At 36.7% G+C, this 20,990-nt stretch overlaps 1 protein-coding gene across 1 annotated transcript in view; it reads left to right on the top strand.

Annotated features, from left to right (window-relative positions):
- CNTN3 (contactin 3) overlaps window positions 1–20,990 on the top strand; it is a 439,279-nt gene that overhangs the window by 315,068 nt on the left and 103,221 nt on the right. The window contains exons 6-8 of the mRNA XM_021007573.2: window positions 13,727–13,930; window positions 15,783–15,885; window positions 16,461–16,645. Of these exons, the coding sequence (XP_020863232.1) occupies window positions 13,727–13,930; window positions 15,783–15,885; window positions 16,461–16,645 (492 nt within the window). The remainder of the gene's footprint in view (window positions 1–13,726; window positions 13,931–15,782; window positions 15,886–16,460; window positions 16,646–20,990) is intronic.

Raw genomic sequence — 20,990 nt, 5'->3', positions numbered from 1 at the left:
TAAATAATAAACATTTAGTAAGTGCCTACTAAAAAAGAAAAAGAAAAAATACCTACTATGGGCCAGACAGTGTGCTAAGCACTAGGGCTGCAAAGAAAGGTCTCTGCCCTCAAGGATCTTAAAATCTAATGGGCCAAAAGAAATGTCGAAATAAAATTTGATACCCAAAAAGGATGTTGGCAGGGGAGCCCTATCAGTAATTCCCAGTGTCTGGTATAGCCTTCTGGTTTCCGGGAAGGAAGAAAAAAATAGCTGGAAGCAGAGGTCTGGAGGGAAACCCTGACAGACGCACAGCTTTCTTTTATAGTAGAGGATCAACCAAAGGAATGTAACTGACAAGAAAGAAGAGATTTTGTGTAACCTGAATTAGCAGGAAGAGGAAAGAAGTTAACCTAATAAATAAAAAAAGAGGTTGCTTAATAGAAATGTGTTTAGAAAATAAGAAAGCAATAGAGTTAGGTGGTATCAATATAAAGAGAGATGGTGAATTAGCTGTTAGGCTAAGTTGGGCACTTTGGGAATCTAAGCAAAGTCAGTGAGTGTTTATGTCAGTCAAGATGGTCAATTTCAACAGGTGAATTTATTCTAGGATGCTTATGCCAGCTGTCCAGACTTCTGAGCAAATTGGGATCTAATGACTTTATACCACAAATCTATATTCCTGGCTTTGAAGAAAATACTTTTTTATCGTGTTGGTTGAAGATGAGCCATGAGAATTTTTTTTTTCCCTTTTGGTGTTTGTCCTTTATTTTTTTTTTTAAACTAAGAAAGTGCTTCATTCAGCAAGTCTTCAAAGGAGAGAAGGTAGTTATGTGGGGGGTTTTTGGGTTTTGGGTTTTTTGTTTGCTTGTTTTTGGTTTTTTTTGCATGGGATCAGGCAGATAGACCTCTGTAAGGAGAGGAAATGGGCTTATAATTTTGAATGGGGAAAATGGAGTAGCTTTTATTTAAATATATGTATATGTTCTGGAATATATAGAGATATAGATATATAGATGATATAGATATAGTCTGGGATATAAGAAGTAGTAAATCTAAATATTTTTGCTTTTTAGAAGAAAAACTGAATGTGAGCTACAGAAAACTGAACCCCTGACACTGGGCACATAGTACCTGGCACAGAGTAGGGGCTTGAGACATGTTTGAAGGCTTGAGAAATGTTTCTTGATTTGAATTTTTTTTTGAGATTTCCATTAATTGCATCTATTTTACAGTTCTATCAAAGATAAAACCTAAAACAGACAAAAGTGCTTAGCCTAGTGCCAGGCACAGTAGGTGCTACATAAATTTCTATTCCTTTCCTTTTAACTGTGATGAGATATAGGAATAACACTTCAGTGGGACTTTATCAGCAAAAATTTAAAAATAGATTTCATTGTTATCTTTTGTTTTTACATCAACTAGACTTCCCTTCATATTCCTTCCCCTTCCCTTCCCAGAGAGCCATCCCTTAAAGAGAAAGAAGAAAAAATCCAACTAATTCAATCAGTACATTGAAGCAGTCTTCAAAAGCCAGAGACCTCCATCTCTGGAAAACAGTCAACTATTTTTAAGCCCACTGTGATTTTTAAAAAAGTATCACAAGCCAGACATCGAAATCAGGTTGGGCTTTAATCATTGAGTAATAAGCAACTGAGCATTCAGTTACTTAATTGATGAGTATTAGGCTCCACTGTTTGCAGAGCTATGTGCTAGGTGATGGAGATTTAAAGGCAAAAGTAAAATAGATCTTGCCCGCATGGAGCTTCAATTCTAACAGGTTTAGAGTGGGTCCACATAGGAGCTTATTTAATCTTGCTTATTTTACCTCCATCCTTTGGATTTTTTTTTTCATTTTGTCACAGTACTTTGAAGTACCTAAACAGAATTTTAGCTGAAATGGGATTTTGAGTATAGGTATTTTCTTTTTTTAGGTAACACTGTCATGAAAAGCAACACCTCTGTTTTGTTATCCAGAAAAAAAAAGAGAACTAGTGAAAATATTCAGATGATTCTTAAAATATCTATGGAATGAGACTTTGTTTTTTGGGATATGAGAGTATTTCTGGTTAAGCTAGGCAAAACAATAAAAGATGATGAGTACTACAGAGAAGTATATGTGTGGAGTAAGACTTTAAGAACCCATAATTTCACAAGTTCATAGATGTAAAACTGGAAAATTTCTTAGGAGCTATTAAATTCAACCCTGTCCATTTTCTCAGTTGACGAAACTGAGGCATACAGATTTTAAAAGACTTGCCCAAAGTCACATAGCTAGTACATATCTGAGGTGGGATTAGAACCCAGATCATTTTGAATTCCATCCCTAGCACTTTATCCATTACACCCTGTTGGTGATCCCATACATCTCTGTGTTGTTAGGGCTAAAAACAACAGATAACCTAGTGGCTGATCCTCTTTCTGGAGATAAGTTTCAGTAGCTCTCCAGACTGGCAATGACAGTCAAACATCTCATCACCACCTATGTACCCTCTAGTACTATCAAAGAATGGTAGCACAGGGAAATTGGCTGTTTGTGGCAGGTGAGGATAAAACACAGCTGCCTGGAGATTCCATAGATGCTTTGAGTTTATTTGAGACCCCCTGGAATGATCTCTCAATGCAGATGTTTGCAAGATAGATGGTGGTAGAAACTCACCCCTGTGTGTGTGAGTTGCTGTGTTGAGTGACAGTTCTTAAGATCATAGCATCCTAAATTGAGAGGCCATCTAAACCCAACCTCCCCATTTGACAGATGAGGAAACTGAGGTCTTGAGAGATTCAGTGACTTGTCCAAAATCATGCAGCTGGTAAGTGACTGAACCAGGATTTGAATACTACTCCTCTGACTCTTGTTTTTTATAAGTGGGTGTAAAATGGGAGGAGTCATTCAGAATGAATCATTCTGTGTTCTGGAGAGAGATCAAGAGTATCGTGTAAGATCATCAGTATAGAAAAGGATAGGACCTTAGAGGCCATGAAGCCCAACCTTCTTCTTTTATAGGTGAGGAAACTAGTGCCCAGAAGAAGAATTGCCTAGGGTCACACAGTAAGGTCTGAGGTTGGATTTGAATTCAGATCATCCTGAGTCCTATATTCATCTACTCCATCATGCATCTTTGGAGGTAGCAAGGTCTCAGTGGGACAGCACCAACTTTGAAGTCTGAGGACCTCTGTTTTCAATTCTACCTCTGATGGTTATTGTCTGTGAGACCCTGGAAAAGTCATTTTAAATTATGGAGCAAGAGCTGGAATGGCCTCAGATGCCATCTAATCCATGTCAGTTGTTAATTTTTTTTTTCAGTCATGTCTGACTGTTTGTGACCCCATTTGGGGTTTTCTTGGCAAAGATACTGGAGTGATTTGCCATTTCCTTCTCCAGCTCATTTTACACATGAGGAAAATGAGGCAAACAGGATTAAATGACTTGCCCAGGATCACACAGCTATTAAGTATCTGTGGCCTGATTTGAACCCAGGAAAATGAGTTTTCCTGATTCCCAACCCAGTGGTCCACCTAACTGCTCATCTATCCCACTCTTTCCCCCAGTATATAGAAGAGGAAATTTAAGCCCAGGAAGTTAAATTGTGTTTCCCAAAGTCGCAAAGTTAATGTCAGAGATGGGACTTGAACCCCCATCCTCTTGATTCTGTCATGCCTCACCAATTTCTGACTTTCAGTTTCTTTGTAATTCAAAGGAGTTAGACTAGATGGCTTCTGAGGTCCCTTCTAACTAGATTTTTTATTTTCTGTGCCATTTGTGCATGGGAGTGGGGTGCTACGTTCTAGTTTCATCCCCTCTGATCCTCTCCCATGGGGGAGCTGTGAAAAGAAAGCCTGGTCTGATTCTCTATTTGGATGCCTAGTTTCTGAATTCCCTGTAATTTTCACAGGGGAAAAGCATGCCTGGGTGGAACAAGGAAATCTGGAATTAAGGACATGAGAGGGAGCAGCCTATGTGCACAAAAGACCCCTAAAACCATCTGTCTTTCCAGCCTAGCGGTGTTTCTATATCTTAATCCTTGGGAATCCAGAGTCATCAGAGTAGGGCTTTCCCTGGGGCCATATTTGTGTATCTCTTCTATATTGAGTAAACAAGAGTTCTTGAAATAGCCTATTATCACTTATGTAATTTTCCCAAGAAAATCTGCAAATTTGTATCTCTTTGGCACAATCTGGGCCCCACTGTAGAGTTTCCTGAGTATTCTTTAGTGCCCACAAAATAGAGATATCACTAACCAGGTCCTTCAAGGTCCAAGAGACCGGCTTGTTTTTGGTGCCTGCTTTCCTCGTGGGATGGTTGACATCGTCTTTTCATTTCAGACATAAACCATGATAAAATATTCAGATGCCCAGCGTATTTTAAAGGTCAGGTTGTTTTGTGAAGATTTTGTTTATTTCGACAAGGTAGGTTATGCTCTTTATTGCATTTTGATTTCTCTGAGCTCTGTGAAAGACAATTCAGAAGAGGTTAGAAGTCAGAAGCAAGATCTCTTTCATGAGACTCTACTCTTTATTTCTATTTCGATTACACTTCAGAAGTAAATTTCCTTTAGAGAATCATTTACCCTCCTGCACCCCTGAGGAATCATTTGATGTGTTTAGTAAATGAGCCCCTAGTGACTTGAAAGAATTGAAGCTTCTACACCTGACATACTCTTTCTTATTTACCAATGGAAATTGGCACTTGACTTCATTTTATTTTTATATAAACTATAACTCAGAGAGACCAGAGATTCTGTGACATTGCCAAAAGAAGGAGATGAAATTTTCATTTCTAAAAATTAGGCTTAATTAGAAAGGGCCCTTGTATTTTGATGCTTCTTCCTTAATTCACTAGGCCTTAAATATTTTAACAGTTTCTCTGCAACCTTTCCCATATAGGGAGTTCTTGGATCATTTGTGATACTGAAAACCTTTCCTCTAGGATTGGGTTTCAAGAGTTGATTTGGGAATTGCATCAAAAAAAAAAATCCCTGCCTTCGAATTTGTTAAAATATGAGCATCCTGTAGCTAGTATATGCTAAGGAAGAAATTTCCATTTTGCAAGGGCAGTATAAATTTTACATGTCATTTTAATAGCAAGGCAGGTCAATCAAATTATAATTGGCTCCAATTAGCACTCCCCTGAGCTGCACGATTCTTTACCTTCACCTGAACTGCACTTGAAAGTAAAATATTATTTACTGCCACTGAAGTCATTTAAAAAAATGCCCACAGTTTCAGTCTGATGAAGGAGGAAAGCACTCTACTGATGACTAGGGTTTGGCACATATTTACTATCTGCATACCAAAACACACATTTTATTAAATGTGAAAAAGGTATTATTGAAGTGCCCCTTTTTTAGCTGCACAAGAAGATTTTTGGCAGAGCACCATGTAAGTTTGCTCACCAGTACATTTTTGGACTTGGCATGGAACTCAGCTCCACAAATAGTGCCCTTGGGGGCAACAGTTTCTTTGGAAGAGTTACATTTCTACAATGAATCAACCGACAAGTATATATTATGTATCCATTATGTGATTGGCACTATGTTTGATGCTGGAAATAGAAAGAAAAGAGTGAAAACAGCTCTGCCTTCAAGGGGCTTACATTTTATCAGATGAAATAATGTGTGTGTGTGTGTGTGTGTGTGTGTTAGTACAAATGTTTTTTTTTCATTTGGTGCTAGACCTGTGATTTCATCATTTGAGTGAGGTCCTGGGGAAAAACTTGTTCATCTCTCACTTTGGCACCTCTCACCACTTTGGTACCTCTACTACTTAAACTATTAGAGTTGTTAGGGCCACTCAAAGGTGAAATGACTTACTCATGGTCACACTGTCCATGGGGCAGAAACAGGATTTAAGTCCAGGTCATCCTGAGTCCAAGTCCAGGTCTTTGTGTCTTGTATATACAATCTATGTGTGCCTGTGGGTGTGTATAAAAATACACTTATGCACAAAGCAAACAACCACTGTTTTTTTTTTAATGAACATACATTGGGAAGATGCTAAATGACCACTCCTCATCTTCCACTTCCTAGCTTTGTAATCTTGAGCAAATCACTGGACTTCTCTGAGCCTTAGTTTCCTCTTCTGTAAAATGAGGGGGTCATGCTTAAGTAGTCTCTAATGGTCTGTAAAGAGAGACCTTCTTTTATTTAGCTTATACTCAAGAAAGTCCAATGATCCATTTTGACTTCTCTTCCAACTCCTTTATCCTCTATGCTGGATCATGTATCCACACAGAAATTCAGGCACAGGGTCGAGGATTCCAATATCGAGGAGGTAGGGCATGGAACTTCCATCCAACATTTATTTATAAATTTAAGCTGTCATCAGGAACATGTAGTAAAATGGGTAAACACGTATTATTCAGATCATTTATTGTTTCAGTGCTCTCTCTTCAAAATCAGGCAGAGTTGCCCTACTGTACTTACACTGTAAAAAGCATCTGAGACATTTAAGACCCACTCCCACAAGAGATTCTTAGACGTAAAATGAAGGGGTTGGAATTTTCCAGCTTTGTTATATGTTATTAACCTTCCCATATGCTATACTCCAAACTGACCTTTTTTGGCCTTTCCTCACATACAACATCTATCTCCAGTCTTCCCTTCTGAATTCCTTTGATCTGGCTGTCTTCAATGTCTGGAATGTTCTCTTTCCTCCCATATTACTGAAAAAAATTCCTTACTTCCTTCAAGACTCAGAGCAATTCTACCTTTTGTTAGAGTTGTGAACTGATTCAACCATTCTGGAGAGCAGTTTGGAACTATGCTTAAAGGGCTATAAAACTGTGCATACCCTTTGATCCAGAAATACCACTACTAGGTCTGTATCCCAAAGAGATTTTTTTAAAAAAATGAAAAGAACTTACATGTACAAAAATAGTTATAGCAGCTCTTTTTGTAGTGGCAAAAACTTGGAAATTGCAGGAATACGCATCAATTGAGGAATGGCTGAACAAGTTGTGATATGTGGTTGTGATGCAATACTATTGTGCTGTAAGAAATATGAGCAGGATGGTTTCAGAGAAACTGGGAAAGACTTACATGAATTGATGCAAAGTGAAGTGACCAGAACCAGGAGAACATTGTTCACTGTAACAGCAATATTTTATGATGATCAATTGTGAATGACTCTTAGATATTCTCACCAATACAAAGATCCAAGACAGTTCTGAAGGACTTATGATGAAAAATACTATCCAGCTCCAGAGAAAGAACTGATGGAGTCTGAATGCAGACCAAAGCATACTTTTTTTTTTTACTTTATTTTTCTTGTGTGGTTTTTTTTTGGAGGGTATGTTTTCCTTCATAATATGACTAATATGGAAGTATGTTTTATACATTTGTGTATATATAGCCTATATCAAATTGCTCAAAAATGAAGGGGATGTGAGAGAGGGAGGGAGAAAATTTGGAACTCAAAATTTAAAAAAAAAACAGGTATTAAAAATTGTTTTTATATATCATTGGAAAAATGTGTGCATATATGTGTATGTGTATGGAATTTATCGAATTCCATACTTACCTTCTTGCCTTTGTTACATAGGTATACTAGTGACTCATAACCACCTTATCTATCATGATTTTTAAAGGTTGTCTACACTTTCCAAACAATGAATGCTTTAAAATGTTCTCCTTTCATCTGTGAAATGTAGTCCAAAGAGCATTGTCTCTAGAATCAGAGGACTCCCATTCAAAATCTACATCCTCCCCCTGAGTAGTCTTGGGCTAGTCATTCAACATTTCACTGCCACTGAAAGAAAGGAGTGCATTCCATAGCCTTTGCTCTAAATTTATGCTCCAGCCTCTCCCTCTTTCAGTGGAGTTCCTGGTGTGACTGAAAGAAAATCTTATGAAATTTTCATTTTTAGACTATTAATGAACTTACAAATAGACAGAGGGCAGAAGCTGTGCAGCTTAGGGAACATGACCAAGAAACCAGATTGCCAGGCAAGCATGTTAGAACAGAACTTTGCCCCCACATATCCCACTGCTGTTTGGTTTTGTTTAACTTTACCTCATTAGTGCCTGAAATTCATCAGCTAAAGATGTATTTGAGTTAGTAATTTTTCTCTCCTAAATATGCAAATAACCCTAAGAAAGTTAATCAATTATTCAGTGTAGTATGAATTAATTTGCCTATTGCTTTCCCTCTAATCTCTAACTGTAATAAGATACGTTGAAGGAAGAAGAATTTTTATTTGAGAGAGTTTTGAAACATAGTGTACCCTATAGGGGAGAGCAATGGGGTTTAAGTTGGCTTGGCTGGGATTCCCCACAGTAGGACTTCAAATACCATAAGGACCCTGTACCCCTACTGAAGGGTCTTAGAAGGTAGGAAGGGCATCCAAAGGGGTAGGAGAGTCACAATCCATCTATGGCTAGGTCTGTACTCAGGAGGAGGAAGACAATTTCTTTCTTCATCATCTTAATCCTTCTTACCATATCATATGTGGTCACTGCTTACTCTTAGGACTCAAATTTACAGCCTAGTCCTACAGTTCAACTGTAGGATGAGTAATAGAGTTCTTTAGGTTGGCTAAATGCATTCATTATTTGTAACACTGGTTCTTTGGAAAATTCATTTCAAGATCTACATAACCATTTTGCAAACTAATCTTTGACAGCCAACCTAATTGTAGGTTGATTATGGACATTTATCAAGCTATCTGTCTTTCTATTTATCTATTTAGATAAAGGCAGACAGATAGATAAATAGATGGAAGGATAAATACAGATTATAGACATAGATGATATGTAGCTATAGATAATAGATATAGATATGTATTGAGAGACAGATAGCATGGGATAGAGATTTGGCCTCAAAGCCAGGTAAAACAAACAAACGAGGATTTGTAACCCACCTCTGACATGTACTGGATTTGTGACACCAGACAAGTTATGTAGCCTCTCAGTATTCTTGGCAAGTGTCTAAGAGTATAAGTTGAAGAAAAGGTACAGAACTGCATTGATGAGGGAGTTTGTATGCACATGCACGTTGACAGAGGCAGAGCAGTAAAATAGAAAGAGTGGAAAATGTGGAGGTAGAGCCCCTGGTTTCAAATCTTGGCTCAGCTATTTACTCTCTGTGGGCACATCACTTTACCTGTCTGAGCCCCAGCTCATCATCTGTAAAATAAAGAGGCTGGACTAAGTGTATACACTATATATGTGTATAAATATGTATGTAGGAGGGATGATAAATAGATAGACAGATAGATGGTAGAAAGATAAATGAATAGACATGTGATAGATGATCAAAAGATGGATAGACAGGTGACAAATAGATGATAGAAAGATAAATGACAGATGATAAATACATGATAAATGATAGAAAGATGGATAGATAGATAATAGAAAGATAGATGATAAGGGGATAGAAAAATAAACATCTGTGAGAACAAAACAGAGAGATACCTGGTACATAGGTGCTTAATAAATACTTTTTGATCGATTAATTAATACTCAACTTAAGTTTGTGTGATTGGTTTTTAACCATTTTCGTGTAGCAACATTTGGACTGTACACCTTTCAAAATATCACCTAGCATTTTTCCTGGTTTATGGTTTTGACTAGTTATAACCTTAAACTGCTTTCATAATAATGATTGAAGAACTAACAAATAAATGCAAACTTATTTGTTAGAATTTCTTCGAGAAGTCTTTAAAAGGATTAACTCTCCTTCAGAATGAAGTTTTATAATGGAGCCAAAGTAGCCCCTTAAATGTCACTAGTACTTGTATTAATGTATCTGTAGATACATTATGTATCTCCAGAGTGACATATTTCATGTTAAATTAGTTATCCTTGTTCTTAAGTGACTCTACAAGGAATAGTGCAATTCATCAAGTTGTTTCTGAGAAAGTAAGATTTCAGTACTTAATCTTAGTTTGTAGCTTTGATTAATACAAGTCTTTACTTTAAAAAAAAGTATTTTTTGCATTTTCAATATTAATATACCACTGGTATATTAAGTATAAAATTAAGATAATGTTAGTAAATAGACTGTGCCAATACATCAGTGATAAGCATAAAGGCAAAGGAAAGCTTTATAAATTTCTGTTTGTGTAAGTGTATGTGTATGCATACATCCATATAACATATATGTATGTGTTTATATATATATGTGTGTGTGTATGTGTGTGTGTGTGTGTGTATATATATATATATATATTTTTTTTATTTGTATTGTCCTTTTTAGTTCATTAGAATTTGTAGAATGATTCTCAGGCTTTCTAAAGAATTATATATGTTCGTGTGTGTATATATACACAACTATACACCTGTGTATAGGTATACATATGTACACACATACATATATATTCACATATATATATATATACACATACATACTCAGCTTTGCAGGCTGAAACTAACATCTATTAAGGTTCTAGAGTTATTTCTTGGCAATTAACTCTAGTCATGTTAACATTCTTTAAAAACTATAAAAAATTTAAGAAATCACATATTATTAAAATTATTTTTACCTCCAAGTGATTAAGCTTATATTTATAGCACTTGAGGGAAATTATTTCAAAAATTAAAATGGAAAGTTAGGCTAGACTCATGATAAAATATGAAAGAGGGTTCTCTATGAATTTGATCATGAATTTTCTCAGAAAGGAAATTCTTATTATAAACCATGTGGTCATGATAATATTATATCTTCTCTGCAATAAACTCTATTTCTTTTTCTGGAGGGTCTTTTTGATTTTGTTTTAAGTGGGAAGAGTGAGGTGGGGGGGAATCCAAACCAAAAAGTTCACAATTTGGGCAACTTTCAGGGTAGAAATTCCAAAGTGTGATACATTTAAGCCACTCATATGTAATTTTTAATCTTAGAAATGTCTCATTGGGGATCTTTGATAAAGCTTGTTAACCATCTTCTGACAGAGATATAATAGAATAAAATTGTGGAGGCATACATTTTAGAACATGTCCATTATATTTCTTGACTATGTTTGTTACAGCTCTCCCCTCCCCATTCTCCCTCTGGTAATGGAGGTGGGGAGATGAGTACAAGTGCCTGTGTTGGCTGGAAATAGTGATTTTTTTAAAAAGAGAGTAAGAAGAGAGAGCAAATTGTAATTCTGTTTTAGTTTTGTTTTTTTTTTTAGTTTTGTAAATGCATAGAAGAGAACAGAAGGAAGTTGTGAAGGAAGCACACATAAGCAGGATAGTTTTGACAGTTATGCTTAGAATTTTACATATACATATACATTCAGACATATATATCTAAATACCCACATACATATACAATAAGCTAGTAGCATGAATTAGAGATTCACAATTTCATGTGGAATCCTCTTCTCATATTCTGCTGTTTTTATGGAAATATTATTCCCCTGACATCCTCTCCCCTCCCCTTTTCTTTCTTTCTTTCTTTCCTTTTTTTTTTTTTTGGCGTTTTGGTTTAGAATGAAAAAAGTTGAAGAAGGAAAAATAAATAAAGTAGCCTGGGTTACTGGAAGATTAGATGTCCTTTGGGAGGATCATTGGCACCATGGCCCATTGAAAAGACCTCATTTGGAGTTTTAAAAGCAAAGATAATCTAATGGTTTGCTATTTCCTTCTCTAGCTTATTTTATAGCTGATTAAACTGAGACAAATAGGGTGAAGTGACTTGACCAATGTCACACAGCTTGTAAGTGTCCGAGGCCAGATTTGAACTTAAGAAGATGAGTCTTTCTGACTCCAGGCTCACCATTATTAACTGCACCACCTTGCTGCTCCTGTCTGACATACAGTAAGCTTCTTAATAAATGCTAGTCTATCTAGTATCTAGCTATCTATATATCTATCGTCTACTTTTGGTGTCTACCTTCACCCCACTCACCTGTGGCCTAAGAAGCTGTAGCATGCACAGCAACCACATCCGGGTAAACCATTTCAGCAGATAGTAACAGACAGAATGACAGACAGACAGATGTATACCCCAAGTATGTGAAGACTTCCCCCAGTGGAATGAGTGGATGAGAACAGTTTGTTCCAGTGACCATGAAGGCAGCTTAAGTGGGTGCATCGGAGTACTTAGAGCCTGGTCAGACATCAAAGACACCAAGGTCATCTACTGCACTCAGGTCCATCACCAGTAGTCCTGACTTTTGTCCTAAACTTTGATGACTCTGGAAGAGAATGAAGCTGATGATTTTGCACAATTCAGCCACACTTAAATACAATTCACATGCAAATCAAGACATTACCTCCATGTTATCACTGGGCCTTTTCAAAACTGAAGGACAAAAAACAACAGTATCATCGGTCTGTATCTCTGTCTATCTTATGTTCAATGGAAAGCCACTAAATTTTAGGAAAATCACTTTAGCAGTCACAAAAAGGATGCATTGGAGACAGGAGAGATTTGAGGCAGGGAGACCAATTAGGAAACTATTGCAATAATATAAATAAGAGGTGATGAAGGCCTATAATAGGGTGGTACCTGTTTTAATGGAAAAAAAGGGAACAGACAAAAGAGATGTGGAAGTAGAAATGACAAGATACAGTTGGTGGTATGGTGGCATGAACAAGAAGGAAGAGTTAACGCTGACACCCAAATTATAAATCTTTGTAATAGAAAAGATGATGGTGATACTAGGCAAGTTTAGAGAAGGACAGGGTTCAAGGAAAAGAGAATATGATGACATCTATAATCTGCCATAACCCATTCCTGTCTATTCTTCCTGTGGGTCTCACTCTGACCCATTAAAGACAAAAAGAGGGAGGTTTGATACTTATTTCTCACTATCTCAGAGGACAGAGCTCGCCTCTAGGGAGCATCTATTACAGCCAGAAGGTGATTTGGGGAACAGGGGATGAGTATGCTTGAAGAGGAATGAGCAGAATTTTTCCAATGGCACTTACATAGCAGCCACTTTGGGTGTCCAGCAGCAGTTAAGTAAGAACATCTCACTTGGGTACCTGGCTTAGAACAAGGAGGTTGCTAGCTTGCATGGTGCTCAGATTAGGAGAGGTTTTCTTTTATTTTTCTCTTTTCTTTTTTTCCTTTTCTTTTCTTTCTTTTTTTTCTTTTTTGCAGGGGAGGCGTAAGGAAAGGTGTAGTTGTGCTAGAGACAAGCCCCTTAATTGATTGGTTGTGATGAAACCCATATTTGCACCTTTGTTGATCGCATACTCCTGAGCTAGCTTGGGTTGTGGCCACGACTCCCATGAACACCCAGACACACTTTAAAGACCATTGGATCCTAGGTGTTGAGTGTGCATTTTCAGATATGGTCAATATATTGATTTGTTCTTCTTGGCTATATTTTGGTCATTTCATGGGAGGTCTCATATAAGGAATGGGAGGTTAGAGTTGGTTAATGATAGAGAGACAAATAAACAAGCCAAAAAGAGGGACTTCATTACAAAATTTAAAATACACAAAGAAAAACAGAAACTCTTAGAAAGGGATACAGATAACACAGGGCAATATTGTCACTACTCTAATATACATTAAAAATAAAAATGATATTCAACAGAAGTTCACATTTTGTATAATTCTCTTTTTTCTTAGATATCGAAAGACTCATGCTTATCAGTGATTACTCAATTCATAACATGAACACCTTTAAAAAGAACAGCTTCTTTGTAAACATCTATGTGGTAGCTATAGTGTATTTATTGGCTAAAGGCCACAATAATACTCAGTTCCCCACTTTGCTTAGCTGCTCCACAGATGTGTAGCCTCATAAATGCTAAAGCATTCCTCATTCATTGTAATCACTTTTTTTTTTCTGCTTCAAAATCAAAATTAGAGCTTTCATATGCTTGGATCTTCAATGAATACCCATCATTTGTGCAAGAAGATAGCCGGAGATTTGTTTCTCAGGAGACAGGACACCTGTACATAGCCAAAGTGGAACCATCTGATGTGGGAAATTACACCTGTGTTGTGACTAGTACTGTTACAAACAACAGAGTATTAGGTTCTCCCACTCCTTTGGTGTTACGCACAGACGGTAAGTTTTTGTTTTAAAAATATAATTCTGGGCAAAAAAAAACCAAAAAACAAAATGAGAAAAAGAATTCTTTTTATCTAGTCTAGAAATAAGACCTGTCATATTTGCTTCGTGGAAAAGCCTATAGGCAGAAAATTTTGGCCTAAGATGTAATGGAATGGAGGAAGAGGGAGGAAAGTTACGATTTACATTAATGGAAAGAGAGCCAACATCAAAGATTATAAATTTAGAGCTAGAAGGGACCTCAGCGTATCCAATCCAACAGTCTTCATGTTATGGATGATGAAACTGAGGTATAGAGTGTGGGACTGACTTGACCAAAGTCAGGCAGGTTCAGAGAGTCAGCTAGAATCTGAACTAAGTTCCTCTCAATTTAAAAACCAGTGTTCTTTCCATCGAACCATGATTATTAGATCATAGATGCCCCTGCTGTGAGATCCTATGAGTGGAATTTCCCAAATAATTTGATGCATTTCCAAGCCCCTATTGAGTAAGCAATACCTTCATCCTTCTTTGGGCTACTATTAACCCTTTTGGGTCATGAATTAATTTTCATTACAGCAAACACATGAAAATCTGTGTAATCAGCTATTCAATAAACATGTTCTGAACATCAGTGTTTTAATGAACAAACGTTTCCGTGCCTTAGTAAATGATCCATAAAAAAATGATATTAGAAAAGAAGAATGGGGACAGTTCTTTGACTATGTCTGTAGTTGAATTTGACCTTTAATAGATAGTAATTTTGCTTGCCACTAGTAAGCTCAAAATTGTTACATGTTCTATTAGGACCATTAAATTAATTGACCTACTATTAATTCCTTAGAAAAATGTACATAGAGGATGTCATAATAAAGTATTTTATTTTGTGATTACTTAAAGCAAAAAGAAAATAAGAGGGTTTTTTAAAATCCTCTTCTCTTGGAAAATTTAAGAACAATAATTTCCTCCAAAATGCTTTTTAAAATTAGATTTATTTTAAATTGAGAATACCTGAATCAGAGAAAGCATGATGCAGAAGGAATAGATTGTTTCTGTCATCAGAGGACTTGAGTTCAGAGCCTGGCTCTCAGCCACTTGTCCCCTGTGTGATCTTGGGCAAGACATTTAACCTCTATTGTCCTCATTTTCCTAATCTGTGTAATGAAAGGAGTGGACTAGATAACCCCTGAGCCTTCTCCTTGCTCTAAATCTATTATTCCATGAGTCTATGAGGTGGTACATAATTGACCTGGAAAAAAAAAATTAACCTAGCTTCCAAAATTTCTCAATCCCTGGTTTAAAATGTTTTTAGCTGGAACAAAAAAAAATTATTTTGGTTTCTCCCTAATCATCTCTTCAATTGTCATCCTTAAATTTCATTGGAAAGGGAGTAGGGAGCAATAATTCTGTCTGTCTGTCTCTCTCTCTATCTGTCTATCTACCTATCATCTCTCCTAAATGTGTATCTGTCATCTAGCTATCTTATCTATCATCTATCAATCTCTATGCCAGTTTGTATTATCTATCATCCATCTGTCTTTCTATCTAGCTAGCTAGCTATCTGTTAGCTAGCTATCTGTATCTAATCTTTATCCATGTATCTATCCAACTATCCATCTTTATCTATCCTCTATCAATTTGTCTATCATTCAATTCAACAAACTTTTTTTTTCAATCACCAATACTGCATGCAAGGCACTCTCCTAGGTATCAATATTACAAAATGAAAATAAAAACAGTGAAACAGTGACTCTTCCTTGGAACTTCACTTCTAGTATAAAATGTCACTCACACATGCGGACTCACAAAGGGTTCAAAATAATATGAGAAAGAGGTTTCATGCTAATAACTTTGTACTGTGGATCTCCAGGTGTGATGGGTGAATATGAACCCAAAATAGAAGTTCAATTTCCAGAAAGTCTTCCAGCAGCCAAGGGTTCAACAGTGAAGTTGGAATGCTTTGCCCTTGGAAAGTAAGTATTTTTAATGGAATTTACCAGTCATTTAGTCAGGAAGATCCTATTTTAATGAATGGTCAGAATGATATTTTGGAAATTTTGACCTTTGTTTTTCATTTGTTGATCAATAAATGTTTCCATAGTTCTAAAGGAGAGTGATGAAACAGCAAAAACAAAATATATATGTTTCATAAAAATTATTTGGTTTTATTTTATAAGGCATTTTGAAGAAAATTAACATGCTTATCTGATTTTGCAAGTTTTAATGGCTCCCCACAGTTTATATTTTTATTCCTCACATATACTATAGTGCTTAACATGGGGTTCTTTTCCTTTCAGATTTTCTACACATGAGAAAGTGTTTCTAAGATGCATAAACTTTTTCATAAACTCATAAATAAACTTATGAACTTATAAAAATACAATTTACATATATCCTCTTTTCATTGATACCAGAAGTGTTGTATATGGGATAGGGGAGTGGGGAAAGCCGGTTTTCCTGTCTTTCAAAACATATGTCCTTGTTTCACATGAAATGCTTCTGATCATTCTTTTAGAAGATACAAAAAATCCCATAATCTACTTTTTAGCCCAGTGCCTCAGATCAACTGGAGAAGAAGTGATGGATTGCCATTTTCCGGTAAAATTAAAATGAAGAAGTCAAATGGCATGCTGGAAATCCCAAATTTCCAGCAGGAGGATGCTGGTTTATATGAATGTATTGCTGAAAATTCAAGGGGGAAAAATGTTGCTAGAGGACGTCTCACTTACTATGGTAAGTGACCCTGGACAAGCTTACTTCTCTCGACCAGTTTCCTTATTCATAAAATGATAGGAATGTGTTAAAATATTCCTATAGTCTCTTACTATCCTTATCTTCTGTGTGCATGGTTTATGCATCTGTGGGTGAGTCTTAATTGGATATATACATTTGTAGTTAAGGGAGGATAATCTAATTCATTGGTATGCTTGTAATATATCCTTTTGGCTTAAAAATAACTCCTACTCAGTTTTATTCTAGGAGTTTGGGGAGAAGGATTAATCTCAATAGACTCCTTTTCAAGATTCTTATCAGATAGTAATTTATCTCGTCATTTCATATAAAAAATGGTAGTGGACTTTAAATAGTGAAATTGTTTTTGTATCTTCTTGTGTTTCTTTGTCATCTTTATTAAGGGGAAAAAAGAGAATTGAAAATAAAACAATTTTTCCAGTAGAATAGCCACATAAGCCCAGCTTATATGTGGAGTGCACAAAAGCTTTGTGGTACCAAGAAGTATATCTGGTATTGTTTTATGTCTTTCATTCGTAAACGAATTTATTCAATAAGTTATTGGCTTGGGAACAGTAAGGATGATATCATCCTTATTTATATTCTGTTTATAAAAACATATAAATGTCTTTCAGAAATATTTTTTTTTTCCAAATCCCTTCTGTTGCATGTGCATGTGTGCATACACACACACACACACACATCCCTATAGCATGTGTTGAAGAAATGAAGGAGGAAATACAAATATGTGATTTAACAAGACACAGTTGCTTAAAGTTCTGAAGTTTGAACACAATGTATGTCTATACATCACTGATCAGAGGTATGGCAAGGCTGATGGGACTGATGGTGTGGGTGAAAGTCAAATCTTGTTATATGTAATTGTCTTTGGGAGGGTTCATTTAGATGGTGATGTGTATTTTGATGACATGCGGGATTTTTATAAGGAATAATTAAGATTGCCAGGTGTAAAAAGGTTGTCAGGATAAATCATGACTTCCACAAGAGATTAGGGATCTCTGCAGGATTGTAGTAATAAAATTATTAGGATGATGGGGCCAATAAGAGCAGCTCAAATTAACAGGGCACTTTAAGGATTGTAAAAAAAGTACTTTTCACACAGTATTTTATTTGGTCATTACAACTGTGTGAGATAGAAATTACCCTTATACTTCTGGTCTGTTGTTTTGTATTGCTTGAAATATACCTGTGATTTCACTGATATTTAGAACTCCCAAGAGAAAAATCCCTGCTACCGACATAGGTTGGCAACTACTTTGTAAATTATGGTCTTAGAGAGATGCCATGATCACTGAAGGGTTAAGTGGCTTGCCATGGGTCACATAGCCTGTGTATGTGAAAGGTCCTATTTGAACCCATATCTTCATGACTCCAAGGCCAACTCATTATCTATTGTGACACACAGCTTCCTTATTATGTTCATTTTACAGAAAAGGAAATTGAGGCTCTGAGAGATTGATTGACTTTCTGAGGATCACAACAAATGTCCAAGATGGAATTTGAACACCTGAGAACAAAACCAGCACTCTGTCCACCATGTCACACTGCTAGAAATAGGTTTCTGACTGGGGGGAAAAAACAAACATTTCTAACACTTCTTGATTATATACAGATATTTTTATAAATGCCTAATCTTCTAAGAATTAGAAACTTCGCAGCCAGTTCTCTGATAACTAATATATGTTGGTCATCAGTTTGCCTCGACCTCTTGCATGTCAGTCAATCAAAGTCTTAAAAACATCCCTCTTATCATTTAAAAGAAACAAAATAGCCTTGTCCAGATACTGGTTACATAGTTATAGAGAAGAGGCCACTAAGCAGTCCCTGAGTAAAGCTGTGACATAGGAGGGTTAATGGGATTCAGATTTGGAGACTGTCAAGTTGGAATGCCCTTACAGCCCCTCATCAGCAGAGAAACAATAGGGCTTAGCACCTCCTTAACACGAATAATTAAAATAGGAAGCTAACAGATGGTGGGTTGGGATAAGTTCCTCCCTGCTGTGCCCTCCAAATCCCCCAGACAGTCTCCCCAGGAAATAGCCTTGCAATGGTATTGGTATCCTGGGCTTCCTGCCCACCTCACCCCACAAATGACTGTCAGCTTCATGCCTAAAGGCAGCATTTGCCAAACTTACCACATGCTCAGAACTCACTACTTATGGCTCTTTTTCTGAAGACCTCTGACTCTATAACCCAGAAAGGGACAGTGGGTAAGGAGACAGAGTTAGAAGTCCCTTCCTGTATTCCTATGCTGCCAGATGTCCCATGATCACCGCATGACAAGTATGGCATTAGAACCATCTGCTGGGAACATGATTTTGCAGGCAGCAAAGATCTTCTACAAGCTAGGATTGGTATGAAGAGCAGTCTCAGAAAGTAGTTATTAAGTGACTGCTCTTCTCTGAATGTTAAAAAAAAAAAAGGAAATAGATTCTATCCCCAAGGTCCTTACCTCTGAGAAAACACACACACACACACACACACACACACACACACACACACACACACATATATACATATGTATATGTGTGTATGTGTATGTGTATGTATACACATATACATATATACATATGCATACTTATATATTTATCTCTATATGGTTACATAGGCATATAGATTACTATATACACACAGTATATCTATATATATAGTATACCTATGTTATGTATACATAAATAAGTACTTGTATAAATATATGTACACGTTTACTTGTAGAAGTACATATGTATATGTGCATACAAGTATATTTATATAAATAAATATACATTTACCTCTATATGTATAGGTAAATATTATTTTCCCAAAAGGGATATATTTATGCATGTGGTGTGTGTGTGTGTGTGTGTGTGTGTGTGTGTGTGTGTGTGTGTATAAAACATTCTAAGTAATTTGGGGAGAAGAGAGTAGCAGTTGGTGAGAGGTATCAGGAATGGCTTCCCACTGGAATGTGCTAGAGTTTGTTGAGTAAGAGACTTGAAATGGTCCGACTTAATCTCTAGGAAAATCATCTTTCCTATTCCACAGGCATTTGAAATGCCCCAATCCCAGCTCCTGGGCTCAGTCTCACACCTAAGAGCCCTGCTCTAGAACAGGACAAATGACAGCACTTCACTGTTGACCTGCACTCTAACTTTTCCCTGACAGACTATGCAGAAGGAGGTATAGTGGGTGTGGAGCTATGTTTCAGCCTCCTCAAGTTGTCACCCCACCTCCTTACCATGCAAGTTCTGTAGCAGGTACAGCTATTTTATTCTTCCTCCCTTTTTTCTGTTGGAGAAAGTCCCTGCCAGCTGTCCCCAGGTAGGATATCATCTACAGCTAACCCCTTCCAATGTAGCAGAATTCATGTCTGAATGGCTTACGTTTATCCAGGGAGGCATTTCTGGGCTTTCCAAGCCTACTTCTCATCAACTCAGCATGTTAACCCATTGAATTCTGTTACATGCACCTTTTTCCCTGTAGCATCCTACATAGCAAAATCCTGCAACCTGTCATGATTTCAAAGTGAAAGGGAACGATAGTTGAGGAAGAGCACAAGACGTTCTGTCTTCTTCAGACAAGGAAGACATTTGTCTCATTCCACTCATAATTGGGAGACGTACCAGTCTACTCTCTACTTTGCCCCATGCTCTTCCCCAAGTTACCTGCCTCCCTTTATCATCCCATCCTCTGCCCTGTACCTCTTTCTCTGTACCCTCTGTGTCTTATTAAAGTGTGATTGCAGCCTGACTTCCCACTGCTCTGCAAGTACCCAGAGAACTGGCTGTGTCTGCTCCTATTTCATAATTTCATAAATTAACTGTCAATTTAAAGATTAATGTCAAGTGCTTCATGCAAGATATCACGTTTTCGATTTAAAACTAATATTAAAATTAAAACAATGTGAAATATTCCATGTAAAGAAAGCCCTGACAAAACCTTCTTATCTCTTTCTTGAGGGATATTGTACTTATCTATCTCAGGACTTTTTCAGCCCAGCAATGCCTTCTTTCACTGGGGGCAGAAGAAAAGTGACCAGGGCAGCCTGTAAATCTGACTTCTTGGAAAGCGGTATCTACTAGGAGTCATTTGAAAAGCTATATACAGTTTATTAAATACAATTAAATAAGATTTTATTTCCCCCCCAAAAAAGTAAAGACAATTTTTGACATTCTTCTTTTTTGAGTTCCAAATTTTCTCTCTCTTTCCCTCACCTGCCGTCTCCCTGAGACAGAAAGCAATTTGATATAGGCTATATATGTGTGGTTACGAAAACATATTTCCGTATTAGACATATTGTGAAAGAAAATACAAACAAAAAATAAAACAAGAAAAACAAAGAAAGTTT

The sequence above is a fragment of the Phascolarctos cinereus genome, unplaced genomic scaffold, assembly GCF_003287225.1.
Source record: "Phascolarctos cinereus isolate Bilbo 61053 unplaced genomic scaffold, phaCin_HiC Scaffold_4;HRSCAF=312, whole genome shotgun sequence".
Lineage (NCBI taxonomy): Eukaryota > Metazoa > Chordata > Mammalia > Diprotodontia > Phascolarctidae > Phascolarctos > Phascolarctos cinereus.
This window is presented reverse-complemented; position numbering and strand designations above follow the sequence as displayed.